This window comes from Lagenorhynchus albirostris, chromosome 8, assembly GCF_949774975.1.
Source record: "Lagenorhynchus albirostris chromosome 8, mLagAlb1.1, whole genome shotgun sequence".
Classification (NCBI taxonomy): domain Eukaryota; kingdom Metazoa; phylum Chordata; class Mammalia; order Artiodactyla; family Delphinidae; genus Lagenorhynchus; species Lagenorhynchus albirostris.
Window position 1 is genome coordinate 99,086,139 of NC_083102.1, and position 13,528 is coordinate 99,099,666.

General features: G+C 59.0%; 1 protein-coding gene across 16 annotated transcripts; it reads left to right on the plus strand.

The window, feature by feature from the left end:
- The first annotated feature begins 690 nt into the window (after positions 1 to 690).
- Positions 691 to 13,054, plus strand: DBNL (drebrin like). Of its 16 annotated transcripts, none has more exons than XM_060157470.1 (13): positions 691 to 845; positions 4,394 to 4,449; positions 6,359 to 6,471; positions 7,083 to 7,157; positions 8,161 to 8,307; positions 9,101 to 9,178; positions 9,489 to 9,640; positions 9,748 to 9,796; positions 10,132 to 10,296; positions 10,864 to 10,996; positions 11,075 to 11,211; positions 11,445 to 11,541; positions 12,022 to 13,054. In XM_060157470.1, the coding sequence occupies exons 1-13, from the start codon at positions 763 to 765 to the stop codon at positions 12,159 to 12,161; spliced, it is 1,425 nt and encodes a 474-aa protein (XP_060013453.1). In that variant the 5' UTR covers positions 691 to 762; the 3' UTR covers positions 12,162 to 13,054. The 16 variants fall into 16 exon arrangements, with proteins under 16 accessions (XP_060013453.1, XP_060013455.1, XP_060013458.1 ...); XM_060157472.1 differs by having other exon boundaries at positions 11,099 to 11,211; XM_060157475.1 differs by having other exon boundaries at positions 10,203 to 10,296; positions 10,901 to 10,996.
- Positions 13,055 to 13,528: the final 474 nt, after the last annotated feature.

Consider the following 13,528-nt stretch of genomic DNA (forward strand, 5'->3'; position numbering starts at 1 on the left):
GCTAGCTGCCAGGACTCCTTGCTTTGGCGCCCTGCCATAAATGCTGCACTTTTCCTTCACCACAACTTCATGTCAGTAGATTGGCTTTACTGCACTGGGGCCAGTGGACCCAAGTTTGGTTGGGTTAACAGGACCAGCACGGGGCAGGTTCTCATCTCTCCTCCGCCACCGCATCCTCTACCTCACTAGAAAATTCAGGTGAGGTCAAAGAAACACGACAGCACTTCGAATTAGGTTTGTGGCAGTGTGACCATCACTTAGTGTTCATTTTTATTCTTCTCATTAACTCATGCCTGCTTCATTCATAGATAAAATTTCTTTTGAGGGTCCACACAGAGGATCGGGGTATCCCGTGCCTGTCATGAATCCAGGATTCTCAAGCAAGTGCTTTAACTGCAACAAGAGTTTAAGAATAAAATGCACGGTGCTCCGTGAGTGTAGCGAACAGGGGGCTGGGTGGGGTCCCTCCGCCGGACCCACAAGGCGCGCCCGGGCTCGGCGGGGCAGAGCACGGGGACGCGCAGAAGGCCGCGCCCTCCCTCCACCCCCACGTCCAGCTGTCTGCAGACCGCGACCCGCACGCGGGCCCCAACTCCCCAGCAGCCCTCTAGTCGCCTAGCCAGCACTCGCCCGCTCACCCGGGCCCCACCTGCACCGCTTCCGCTTCCGGCTGTCGGGGCGGGGCTTCCGGCCGACGGGCGGGGCGTCGGGCTGCCCGGGCCCGGAAGCGGCGGCGGAGGCGCGGGCGCCGCAGTGTCGGCCATGGCTGTGAACCTGAGCCGGAACGGTCCGGCGCTGCAGGAGGCCTACGAGCAAGTGGTCAACGGGAAGTCCCCGACCGACTGGTGGGCGCCGAGGCGGCCAGGGGCGGGCCGGGGGCGGGCCGGGAGCGGGCTGGGGCCAGGGGGCGCGGAGCCCTGTCTGCCCCGCACCTGCGCCACACCCCGGGGGGGTGGCGGTCCCCACCCTGTCACCCCTTGCCCCACCGTGCGTGGGCAGGTTAAACCCGGCGTGGGGGTCCGGTGAGTCCCCAGCCCTTTCCCTCCGCTGGCCACCGGTCTCGGCCGTACGGGCCTCGTTGATGCATCCTGTACCTGGCTGTGCTTGAGGGCTTCGCCAGGTTCTCCTTTCTTGCCCGGGGACTTCCGTGAACAAAGGGGCCCTCCACAGCCCTCCTTGAGAAAGCGGAAGCTACGCCCGGCTTCTTCCAAACTCTGTGTTCAGGGATGGCCCTCTGAGGGTGGTCTGGCAGCCTTGCTTTGGAGAGGTCAAGCAGGAAGGTGGAGGGGTTTAAGTCCCTGGTTCCCTGTGAATGTGTATTCGAGAACCTCCCTTTCTCCAAGAAGAATATACTTCATATTCCTGAGCTATGGGGAGATGAAGGAAAGGACGATGCTGGTTATGTGTTTGGGAAAAGGTCCCATCTTCCGTCCACCTCCCAGTGACATCCTTTCCTAGGTTGTCGGTGTTAGGGGCTTTATAGTACTGGAAGCCTGGATCTGAAGTCTCTGGGAGAGCCCTGGGCAGCCCACACATAGGGCCTGCTGTCTGTCCTGCAGCTAGGGTTGTTTTTTGCATGGTAATTCTCTGTTACCTTCCTTTTTGCTTAAAGTGTGTTCACTGACCAGTTTTGAGAACTTGTACTTCCAAAAACTATGCTGAGTACGATCGAGTGAGGTGACCAGCTTTTGGGTTGGGAGCCTTTTCCCATTGCCAAGGGAGGGGCCCGCTGGGCGTGGCTGAGCTACTGTGGCTCTCTCCACTTGTCAGGTGCTACTGCTTTCTCGTGTCTACTTTCCCTGGTGCCCAGCACAGAGTGGCTTTTGTACAGTGTACTGTTGTGACACTGAGGGCATTGTTGCCTTGCCATTCCTTCACCCCCAGGCCTTTTAGGGAAGAGCTTCAGGACACCAGCTGCCTGGGTCTGCAGAATCTCTGGGGCCACGTCGATGTGGGCAGGTCTCCATTCACTAGCTGAAAAAATATCTAGATCCATGTCACTTCCCTGCTTAAGCTCTGCAGTGGCTTCCTGTTGCATCATAAACACAGCCTGGACTCTTTGCCATGGCCGACAGGCTCCTGACCGCCCCTCCTGTTTACCGTGCTGTGGTCACACTTGTTTACCACCACTCTAGCTTTCTTTCTTTTCCTTAAACTTGCAAAGCAGTTTTCTCCTCATAGCTCTTGTTCTTTCTGCTTCCTCCGCATGGAGCGCCTTTCCACATCATCCTAGGGGGCTCCCCAAACTTCATTTCTCAGCTCTGATGTGGAGAGGCCTTTCTGGATTCCTGTCTCCCTGGCTGCAGTACATTTTCCCATCTCCCTGGTTGACTGCCTTCAGGCATGCACCAGACACCCTCACTGGTTTTCTTGTCACCTTTGCTCTTCACCAGAAAGGGTGGGGTGGTCCCCATCTCTGTCCCTGATGTAGGGGTACTGAGAGCGGTGCGGAAAAAGTGGCAGAGGATATCAGAGCAAGAACAGGTGGTCTCCGGTTCGGCGGGTCATAACGTGTTTCTCATGCAGAGTGGGTGCCCCGGGCCAGGCCCTGGAGCCAGGTGGGCTGGAGAGCAGCCACAGCATCAACTCTCCATAGCGGCTCTTTCTCCTGGTTCCCCCAGGTGGTTCTTCCCCTAGCTTGTGGCATGTTTGCTCAGTTCCTGCTCCCACTGCACTATCTCACAGTATCTGACACTGTGTGTGTGTGTGTGTGTGTGCGTGTGCGCGCGCGTGTGTGTGTGCGCGCGTGCGTGCGTGCGCGTGCGCGTGCGCGCGTGCGTGCGTGCGTGAAGCGCCTGCACTGTAAGGTGCCCAGTGCCCCATACTCCTTGTGCTATGTGCCTGCACAAGCCAACACACCATTTTTTTTTCATGTCGGTTTGAAAGAAGGGTTGTTGATTGAATGTGGTATGAGCCTCTGAACCGGGAACGTTCAGGAAGGTGGCTTAGGCTGCAGCCCAGGGTGGAGGGGAATGAAGTCAGAGGGGTAGGTCGCAGGCACGGAGCGTGGCCTTTGCTAGCTGCTGGATCCCTTCTTGGAAAAGCTAAGCTGAGCAGCCATCTCCGGTTCTTGCTGCTTGTCCGGGGCCCCTGTCTTGTGCAGCCAGGGGCTTCTTTCCTCCGGGAGGGAGGCTGGTCAGGACTCTGGCCACCAGAGGCTGGATGTCTGCCACCACCCAATCTTCCTTTTCCCTGTTTTTCTGAGTGTTTCTCTCCTTCTGCACTCTCTCCTCTGCTGGGAAGCAGTGGTTCTTTCCTGGCAGTCTGTCCTCCCTCCCAGCCAGATCTCTGGACCTGGGTCTAATTTCTTCTGACTTTCCCAGGCTTAGGCAGCTCTGCCCAGTGGCATTAGCGAGGCCCTGGGGAAGCTGAGTGGACGTTGACATGGTTCCTGTCAGGCTGTTGACCCTGGAGCTTCTGTCTGGCGCGCCTCAGCAGGCCTGTGCCGTGGAGCGTGGGGTGATGATACCCCAGACCGGGTTTTGCCTTTGACTTGCTGTCTGATGGATTAGCACCCTCACCCTGTGGTCTGCCAGCACTCCCTGGAGCTGGGCTGCTGCAGAGTTCATGCAGATGTCTGGGCTTCATGTGGACTGCACAGAAGCCGCCTCTTCTAAAATGTTCTCTCTGAGTGACCTTTGTTCTGGTCAAGGGACCTTCCGTGGCCCAGATTTAATACAATTTACCATAATTTATAAGGCCACATCTTTACCAGAGTTCTTATGAATAATTAGGCTTACAGGAGAAGGGCGGTGTGACCCAGGGTCACCTGTGGAGACCTAAGGCTCTGCTAGATACAGCACGTGCCCAGCCAGGGAGCCTGTCTTGTGAGGAGCCTGACTGCGTGTTGAGTCATGGCCCCTGTGGTTTCCAGTGCCATATGCAACCGATAAAAGCCTGTGTGTGCTGGAAGGGCCTCAGGCCAGACAGACCTGCTCCGGCAACCCTTGAGGCTTCCCGGAAGACCACAGATATACACAGGGTCATTGGAAATGCACGTATTTCTCCTTCCTGCTTCTCCTTGGGGTGCTTTGGTTTCAGGAATATGCAGGTATCTTTTGTTTGTTCAAATGCACACACGTGGTAACTAGGTGGGTGTTTCACACGTAAACGTGTAGAAGGTTGCCATAAAACTTCACAGCTTAGTTTTCTTCCGAGTGGATGTATGCTCCCCGTCTCCATAGGCTTGTCCTCACAACAGGCCGGCTGCAGCTGAGAAGGCTCAGCTCTGGGGGGCCCAGCGGCCTACTGAGGTCCCGCCTTGTAGTTCAGAGTGGGGTCTGGGTCAGCCTACAGGGTTACTGCCAGGCTGAGCTCTTTGGGGCGCAGCGTGAAGCCTTGGTGGGCACAGTGAGGGCAGATGGTGGTAGAGCCTGTTTGTGTTTTGTTTCAGGGCCCTCTTTACCTACGAAGGCAACAGCAATGACATCCGTGTGGCTGGCACTGGGGGTGAGTATGATAAGTGAGGAAGCAGATGGGCTCTTATGGACCATCAGGAGGCAGAAGCCCGGGAGGGAGGGTGAGGCGCGTGGAGGGGAGGGAGTCGTGATGTCACTGCTCCATCTCTGCTGGCATTTCAGCCGCCACAGCGGGAGGAAGGGCACTCAGGGTGCACAGGTGTCCCCTGCGTGTGGCGTGACTACAGTGACACCTCCCCTGGCTAAGGGTGAGCCTCCCCCACGTCAGTTTCATTCAACGTTGAGGAATTCCCTGGTGCCCTGATCGGGCCGGCTGCAGCCAGCCAGGCAGGACAGAGGCTCCCACTGAGCAGTGTGGGCCCCCTGGCACTCAGAGCTCCTCCTGGCCAGCTTTGGGTTTCAGATGTTTCTAAGTGAAAATACCTTCTCCTTGGCTTTCTCTGCCTGGTGGTGCGAGGCAGCGCTGCTCTCTGTCTGTGTTGTAGTTGGAAGAGCTGAGATGGGAGATAGGCCAGCCCACTCCAGCTTGCAGGCAGCCCAAGGCCGGGCCTGTGCTGCATCCTTAGCCCTGGGCTGCAGCTGGGAGGGTAACAGTCCCACAGAGCTGGGTGCTCGTGGTGGAGGAGAAGGTGCGGACACATCCTTCCCTCTGTCCTCTTCCTGCTGGGCACACCCTTACCCAGGAGAGGTCACATCAGTGCACATTGGTCCACTGGGACAGGGTGACCTGGAAAAGTGCTACTCAAATACGGGATGATAGGAAGTGCCTCGGGAAGAACAGGCTCTTGGCCAGTGCTGGGCAGAGGGGTAGAAACTGCAGGCCCCCCACCTGATACCCCTAACTCCTCGTTCTCAAGGCCAGCTCACCTGACCTGAGTGACACGGCTTCACTGTTCAGTGCATGTTCACCAGCATGTTCTCTGCTTGCCCCATGAATGGTTCTGGTGACTTGTTGGTAGAAAACGTCTCCCTCTTTCGAGTGCCTCTCCTTAGTGGTCCTCTTTCTAGAAGGACTGCCACTGACAGTGGTCTCAGGTGCAGTGTGATGCCGTAGGGGACTGAGAATTGCAGAGCTCAGCTGAGTTTCATACCACCATCCTCAGTGGTATTCACAGGCTCTGCTGTAAGAGCCCAGAGCAGGGCCTCAGGACTGCCCCAGGTTCCCTGGAGCCCTGTAGCTAAAATACCTGATCCAGGTCCTTCTCACGGTCTGAGGAGGTTTGGGACACCTGATGAGAACCCAAAACTCTAGTACATGCTGGGGCTCACAGCCTGAGTGTCAGGGGAGAACGGCATAGGGTGGTTCATTTCTATGCCCCATCACTCCCTTATCCCCACTCAGAGAGTCTAAGAGCTGAGGCCCTATATGGCGGAGAGTTAACATCTGCTTGGGACCCTCTGGGTGGCCCTGGAGTCTGAGCAGACGTGGGTAAGGGCAGGGTGACTCACATCAGGCCCTGTTATTCCAGGGCGGTTTGTGGAGTCCAGGCATTGGTAAAATTGTTGCAGAGCCCCTCCATTTGGAGGTCTGGTGCCTGCCTGGTTTGTAGCGTAAATGACATTTTTACTTCCAGAATTACGTGTGGGTTTACAGGAGTGGTTTTTAGACTAGTGTGGCTTAAAAAATCACCTGAGGTGCCTTTCTTTCCTCCCTCCCTCCCTCCCTCCCTCCCTCCCTTCCTTTGTCTTCATTGCCTCTTAGGGGCTTCTCTCGTTGTGGTGAGCGGGGCTGAGGTGCTTTTCACAAATGCAGATCCTGGGTCCCATCCAGTTCTCATAAGTCAGCTTAGTGCGGGTAGTCCTAGGAATCTGGTTCAGACGCAGATGGGGCTGAGAACCCTGGTTTAGAGGCAGCTGGGGTTCCCTTTCCTGATGGACTAGGTGCCAGGGTGGGCGTGGGGTGCCTGGCCTGCCCCTGACTCTCCTTGTGACTGCTGCAGAGGGGGGCCTGGAGGAAATGGTGGAGGAGCTCAACAGTGGGAAGGTGATGTACGCCTTCTGCAGAGTGAAGGACCCAAACTCCGGCCTGCCCAAGTTTGTCCTCATCAACTGGGTATGTGGAACTTGAGGGGTTCTGAGTTCTCACCTAGGTGTGACCTGGAAAAACTCCCCTTTCTTCCTTTGTGCTTTGCCTTTTGTGAGTGGAGTGGAAGAGGACCTGACGTTAGAACAGCTTGAATCTGGTGACTGAACAGAATAGTGGATTGCTTCAGTGTGGCCCAAAGAATACCTAGGGCCTTGCTAGTGCAGAATTCACTGTTCCAGCCCAGAACTACTCCTGTGAATGGACTACACACAATCACAGGGCACTCATGTTCTTGTCCCCTTCAGGGTAGTCATCCTGAGGGAGCAGAGTGCCTGGATTAGGGCTGGGAGGGCACTGGGAGTATAGGACAGGGGCTCTAGTGAAGTGGAGCCCCCTGGGTGGGGACTAGGGAATTCTAAGGCAACGCCCCACAGTGGACGCTGGCAACCGTCCTGCTCCAAGAACCTCCCTGACTCGGAGGTATGGGGGCTCACCGTGTCCTCTGCTTTGGGGTTGTGGTTTGCTTTTTCCCGGGACACAGGGAAACTGCTGAGTCCCTGGAGTGGGCAGTGGCTTTGCGGGGAGACCTGGGTCACACCGAGGAATTGGCGGGTCATGCTGGGTGTGCTGTGTTGCAGACCGGCGAGGGTGTGAATGACGTGCGGAAGGGAGCGTGCGCCAACCACGTCAGCACCATGGCCAGCTTCCTGAAGGTGAGGGCTGCTCTGTACAGGACCTCACAGAGTTCACCAGGTCCCTAGGTTCCAGGGTGTGAGTGAGCGGGAATCACAGCCAGAGTCGGAAGTGTGCCTCACGTCCCGATGATCTGTCTGGACTTCAGGGCGTAGCCAGAGGCTGCTCTCGTCTTGCCCAGGAGGTAGCCAGAGCCACCTGCAAGCTGGCTTCAGCGGGAAGGAAGGACGAAGGACCTTGAGGAGGCCCTGCTGGAGCTGGTCTTGGGGCGGGGCTAGGCCTTGGGCTGCATTTGTTTTATAAGTACAAACTTCTAGCAGTACTAGGAGGATTTGGACGAGAAGGAAAGCTGCTTCTGCTCGCAACCTCAACGTGCATGTTCCCTTTAACGCATTCTTTCTGGTCCATTTCTGCACGTATTTATTTCAGTCATCATATAATGGAACCTTGTTTAACTTCAAAAGCATTTTGTATCAAAAAGCGTTTGTTGTTCACTTGTCAGCTTACTCTTTGCATTTCTTTGGTTACTGGCAAGGAGGCTCAGGACTTTGTTTTCTGGTTCTGCCAACGCTTCTTCAGATGCACCTCAGTTTCTCCATCTAGGAGCTGAAAGAGAAGGTCCCAAGCTTATTGGTATTTAGTAACAGCAAGGTCATAGTTGTAACTTCTCAAGAAGAAATCAGTAACTTGCTTTTTGTAGAAAATGTGTTTGTTTCCAGATGACTTTGAAGGTTGGATTTCATTCACTAGAAAGAAGCCCTTTAATGCCGGGGCTGTCTTACAGCGGCACAGAACAGGCCACACCGTGGAGGGCAAGGGCCTCCCACGCAGGCTGGGACAAGAGCGATGGGTTTCCCTCAGCTGGTTTTTCTGAGGCCTCGGGACGAGCGTGCCTTGGTTCCTGGCAGGGTCTCCCGACCCTGAGCGCGGTGCAGCTGTTGCGCTGTGCAGGCCGAGGCGTGCGGCCTGTCTTCTCCTGGGATTGCAATGCTGCTTCTTCATTAAGTGTCGCTCCTGCTGCAGGGGGCCCACGTGACCGTCAACGCCAGGGCCGAGGAGGACGTGGAGCCCGAGTGGATCATGCAGAAGGTGGCCAGGGCCTCCGGGGCCAACTACACCTTCCACGGAGAGAGCAGCCGCTTCCATGACACGGGCCCCCAGGCCCCGGTGGTGAGTGCTGTGTGGGCCTGAGGTGGCCGGGCAGGAGCGCGCGGTTCTAGCTGTGGACCGATTCGGCCCGCCCTCAGCGCTTTCTCCCTCGGGGGCTGGGCTCCCCCTGCCTGGCTTCCGGTCCTGGAGCCGGACTGAGGTGCAGATGGTGACCCCGAGCCTGACAGGAGCAAGAGCTGCCTGCTGGTGAGGTGGGTGCTGGTGGGCATGAGGCGTGGCCTTTGGCCCTGCCTGGTGGTTGCAGAGCCTCTTGTGTGTGCGCAGAGGTTCTCTGCGGGGAAATTCCACCCACCCTCCAGGCCGTGGCCCCAGAGTGTCCTGTGCCGCCCTGGATGGGGGTTGCTGTGGAGAAGCTTCTGGTGGTGGACAGGGCAGGCCCCTCTGAGTTGTGGGCAGACGGACGCCTGTGGGCCTGTGGCCCGGTGCGGGATGGGAGCTGGGGTTCTTGGAGACCCTGTGGGCGCTGCCATGGCAGTCAGCTGTCTGAGGGCCCCTGTCCAGAGGCCTGCCTCAGAACTGCCCCGCCTCCAGGAATCTCAGGCAGGCCAAGGGGCCTTGCCTGCCTTGGCTTCCATCCACAGGGGCCTGGTGCAGCCAGAGACTCCTCCAGTGCTGTCTGGGGTTGGGCTTCCCCACTTGTGGTTTCCAGGGCCTTTCAGGCCCTCTTGGTATCAGTCTCCTTATGGGCCACCGGGCCAGGCGCCACTCCGCCTGCCGGGTGCCATCCTAACAGTTCTTACCTGCGTGCTCTGCTCTGTCGACGACCCTGTAGTGAATTCTCTGTCCGCCTCAGGGCTCTGTGTACCAGAAGACCAACGCCGTGTCTGAGATCAAAAGGGTTGGCAAAGACAGCTTCTGGGCCAAGGCAGAGGTAAGTGCCGCCCAGGGCATGAGGATGAGAGCTGGCATTCGGTCTGGTCCCGTATGCAGCAGACAGGAGGAAGTGGTTTACTCGCTGTGTCTCGGTTTTTCCTACAATAAGCTCCTAGATCAGATGTCCTTGGTAGCACCCATTCGCAGATGGTTGAACTAGGGGTCAGAGGTGTTAGGGAACAAGGCCAGGCAGCGAGTGTTGCTGTAGAGCCCACACTTGACCGCGGCCCGTGCGGGCTGCCTGGGCGGGTACATGCCGCCGGCAGCGCCGAGGCCGAGGGGGCAGCCGCCTGCGCCTCTCCCCGCAGAAGGAGGAGGAGAACCGCAAGCTGGAGGAGAAGCGGCGGGCGGAGGAGGAGCGGCGGCGGCTGGAGCAGGAGCGCCGAGAGCGGGAGCTGCGCGAGGCCGCCCTCCGGGAGCAGCGCCACCAGCAGCAGGGCAGCGAGGCCGGGCCCCACAGGTGCGGCGGTGCTGCCCCCACCTCCTCTCCCCTCCCGAGGGCTGTCCCCCAGGGCAGGGGAGGGGGGGCCGAGGCCGGGGTGCAGCTCTGGCCTCTGCCCCTCCCAGCAGGAAGTATGAGCAGCAGGAAGTGCTTTCAAGGAGCGGAGAGGAGCAGGTGAGTCTTGAGGGCCAGAGTGATGCGCGCGGGTCCCCGACCAGCTGAGGCTCGTCTGGGACAGGTGCACAGGCTGCCTGCTGTGAGCCGTGGTGGCCGTGTGGGTCCCTCCAGATGCACACACCCCACCCAGCAGGCCTGAGGGAGGCGCTTACTGGGAGGGGCCTGCAGCCTGCTGGGGCAGATTAGAACGTGGGACACGTGGTGTGTCAGGGCCGTCAGTGGAGAGGAGAGCCAAGGGCAGAAGCTCAGCCCGGCATGGACCTCCACCTGATGCTGGAAGAGGCCTGTGAGCCCCTCAGCTTTGGTGTTTTGCTTCCTGACCCCCTGCACAGCTGCAGGGAGCCAGGCAGGCCGATGGCTCCCGGATCCTCATTCACTGCCGGCTCCGTGCGCGCTCCTTCAGGAGCCTGTCTGTCCACAGCCAGCACACCCACGGGAGATTTTCAAGCAGAAGGAGAGGGCCGTGTCCACCACGCCCATGTCCAGCCCCCAGCCAGGTGAGACTTTGCTCTGCGCCCAGCTATGAGGCAGGGGAAGGCTGAAGGGGAGCCTGGGGTCCCAGGGCAGGGCCCCCTGACTTAGTGACAGATGTATCAGAAGGTGAAAGGGATGAGTAAGGAGAGCCCGTGCTCATGAGGGTTGCTTCTTGCACGGGAGCCGGGGACCTGGGTGTCCCCTTCCTGCTCTTGACGTGGTGGGACAAGAGGGGCCGTGTGTGGCTCTAGAGTGGACACCCTCCAGCCCCGGCCCTGTAAATCCCCCAACGCTGGGCTGTTAGCTGGGTCTCAGGGGCCTGCATCAGTCACCTCTCTGGCCCCCAAAGCCTATATCGGACTGCACTGCTGGTCAGCTCTCCAGCACTGCACGTGGCCCCCAAGGGGCTGCTTGGAGTGTACGATGTGTGTGTGTGTGAGAGATGTGTGCACAGCGGGTGGTATTCCTGCAGCTGCTGCATGTCCCTGTTCGCTCCCTGTATGACAGCCACTGTCCCAGAACAGGTCCACCCTCCGGGCAACACAGGGCACAGAAGGGGCAGAGAGGACTCGGCTCTTCCCCCTTTCCAGCAGTGTGATGTCTTCGATGTTTACCGTTGGTTTGCAGGCAAGCTGAGGAGCCCCTTCCTGCAGAAGCAGCTCACCCAACCGGAGACCCCCCTCAGCAGAGAGTCAGTTCACGCCACCTCAAGGCCCAGGGCAGGCAAGGCTCTCGGCTGCCCTGTGGGGAGTTGGGGGTGGGAGGGAGACGTGGCATGTCCTCTCCCCTCCCCTGGGTCAGAGTGGGCCGTGTCCTCCCGTGCAGATCTCCGCCAGGAGCCGGTGCCCAGCGCCCCTCCGTGCTCGGTGCCGGCGGAAGAGGAGGCCGTGTACGAGGAGCCCCCAGAGCAGGAGACCCTCTACGAGGAGCCTCCAATGGTGGGTTCTCTGCAGCAGGGCAGATGTGTGAAGGGCCCATGTGCCCGGAAACGCGCTCCTTGGCCGTACCCATTCCGTGGCTCCCTACCTGTGAATTACCTTGTTTAATTTTGGAGCATCCCGTGCCCCGTGTGCCCTCCCCCCAGGTCTGCCGTGAGCCCTGGTCACAGGCAGGGTTGAATCTGGGTAACCACGATCCCAGACTTCTCTTCTTCTTTCCCATCCGTGGGCAGGTGCAGCAGCAAGATACCAGCTCTGAGCGCATTGACCACTACCCGGGGCTGAGTGGGAAAGGGCTCTGTGCCCGGGCCCTGTATGACTACCAGGCAGGTAACGTGCTGCAGCCCTGCCACCTCAAACCACAGGGCCCAAGATCAGGAGGCAGGATTTGCGGACTCCCTCAAGGGGAGAGCCCCGGGGCGTGTCGGAAGTGAAGGCAGGAGGGTGCGAAGGGAGAGTGGGTGGGTGCCCTGCACAGCTCAGGCCTCCCACATGCTGCGGGCAGCTACTTGCTGTCCACTGGTGTGAATCCCAGTTGCCTGCCTTGTCCTAGTGCCGGAAAGTGCGACTAGAGAAGAGGGGCCAGGCCTGGATGCCGGTGCCCCTGCTGACCCTGGGTAGAGGCCTCAGGGAGCAGGCTGATGTGTGGAAGTGCTGTGCTCCAGCCTTTCGCTGGGACAGTGAGCCCAGGGCCGGGCCCCGTAGGAAGGTGTGTGCTGGGGGAGTGGCCCCAGGAGCAGCGTCAGCACAGGCTGAGGGCCGGCTGGCCCAGGGCCCTCAGCACCGCATCTGGGCTCACCTTCTTTGCAGCCGACGAGACTGAGATCTCCTTCGACCCTGAGAACCTCATCACGGGCATTGAGGTGATCGACGAAGGCTGGTGGCGTGGCTACGGGCCGGACGGCCACTTTGGCATGTTTCCCGCCAACTACGTGGAGCTAATTGAGTAAAGGGCCCCGACTGCTGGCCGAGCCCAGGGGCTGTGCTTCCCCTCCCCTCCCAGACGCGACTTCCTCGTTGCTGGCAGAGGCGGCGTGAGGGCTGTGTACGGCACTTTTCTAGGAATGGGATCCCCCTGATGAGGGCAGGCCCTCGGGCTCCCTCTGGCTTGGGTGGCTCGGCCTCTGTTGCCCCAAATGCAGCAATAACCTGGTGATCTCCAGATGTGCTTCCAGCAGCTTCCCAAGTCCTCCCAACCAGCCTGGTCCTTGACCCCCAACAGAAGACACTGAGCCAAGCCTGCCCAGGGCCAGCCTCTTAGTGACCTCTGCCCAAGGGGTACGGCACTGCCAGTCTACGGGGGCGGGTCTGAGCAGGGGCATCTAGAGGTCTTCTTGTGCACTTGCCTTCTTTTCCTTTTCCTCTTGGCTTTAAGGGACAGTGTCTGTAGCTTCAGTGACCCTTGGGAACAGTGAACTTAGAGTTTATGACCAAAGTCAGAGTGGGTCATGACAATTTTGGTAGCAGTCTTTCTGGAACCTGCTCTGTGCTCCCCATTTCTCTGTCCCTCTGCCTGGGCTCTCCAAGCCCCCATCTAAGTATGTGAAGGAAGAGGTGAAAACATCAACAGACACTGCGTGTCCTTCCACGTGGCTCACTCTTGTCTGCTGGCCCCGGTGTGCACCTCAGTTGATACGGTTTAGGGAAAGTAACCATGGTGGCCTGTTCTACTGTCTTTCCTTCTTTCTGCCCCAGCCCATCCGTGCCTGCTTCTGGAGTAAGAATTGCCCTACACCGGCCCTAGCTCCGATCCCTCCTGTTGTAGCCCTCATGTGTGCACCCTCAGACCTCTGACCAGCCCTTAGCCACCTGAGGAGGCATAAAGGTCAATGTGTGACTGCAAGTCAGCCTCCTGCATTTCAGTTCTCGGGGAGGGGCCGAGGGCCCCCCTGACCCCTGCCATGGGGAGCCTCCTCCCACGCAGGACAGCCAGTGTGCACGTGTGCCTGGAGTGAGGCACCTGCACCCACGGAGCGTCTGGGGAATTAAGCTCTTAGGCTCTGGGAGGTGCCAGGTGGAAGCAGCTTGGGGCAAAGGGTGCGCCGAGGGGGCTGTCGGCCCAGGTGGTGGCCAATCCCAGTGCCCCCTCCCCACCTGGCTGCAGATGGCGTTTCCTGTCTTAGGCTGAGCTGCAGGCAGGCCTCACTGTGTCCTGATTTCTTAGGACAGCCTCCAGGGCCCACCCCAGCTATGAAAGCCCCTTGAATCAGGTATTGCCAGCTTTGTGTCCCTGGACAAGGGGACCCCCGTGGGGCAGGGCTCAGGGTACCACCTTGCCCTTCCCACCCTGGGGCAACCAGGACAGTAGAGGACAACC

Coding starts and splice junctions, on each gene's coding strand:
- DBNL (XM_060157470.1), top strand. CDS start 763: ATGGCTGTGAACCTGAGCCGGAACGGTCCGGCGCTGCAGGAGGCCTAC. Junction 4,450..6,358: donor CCGTGTGGCTGGCACTGGGG/GTGAGTATGATA, acceptor TGACTGCTGCAG/AGGGGGGCCTGGAGGAAATG. Junction 8,308..9,100: donor CGGGCCCCCAGGCCCCGGTG/GTGAGTGCTGTG, acceptor TGTCCGCCTCAG/GGCTCTGTGTACCAGAAGAC.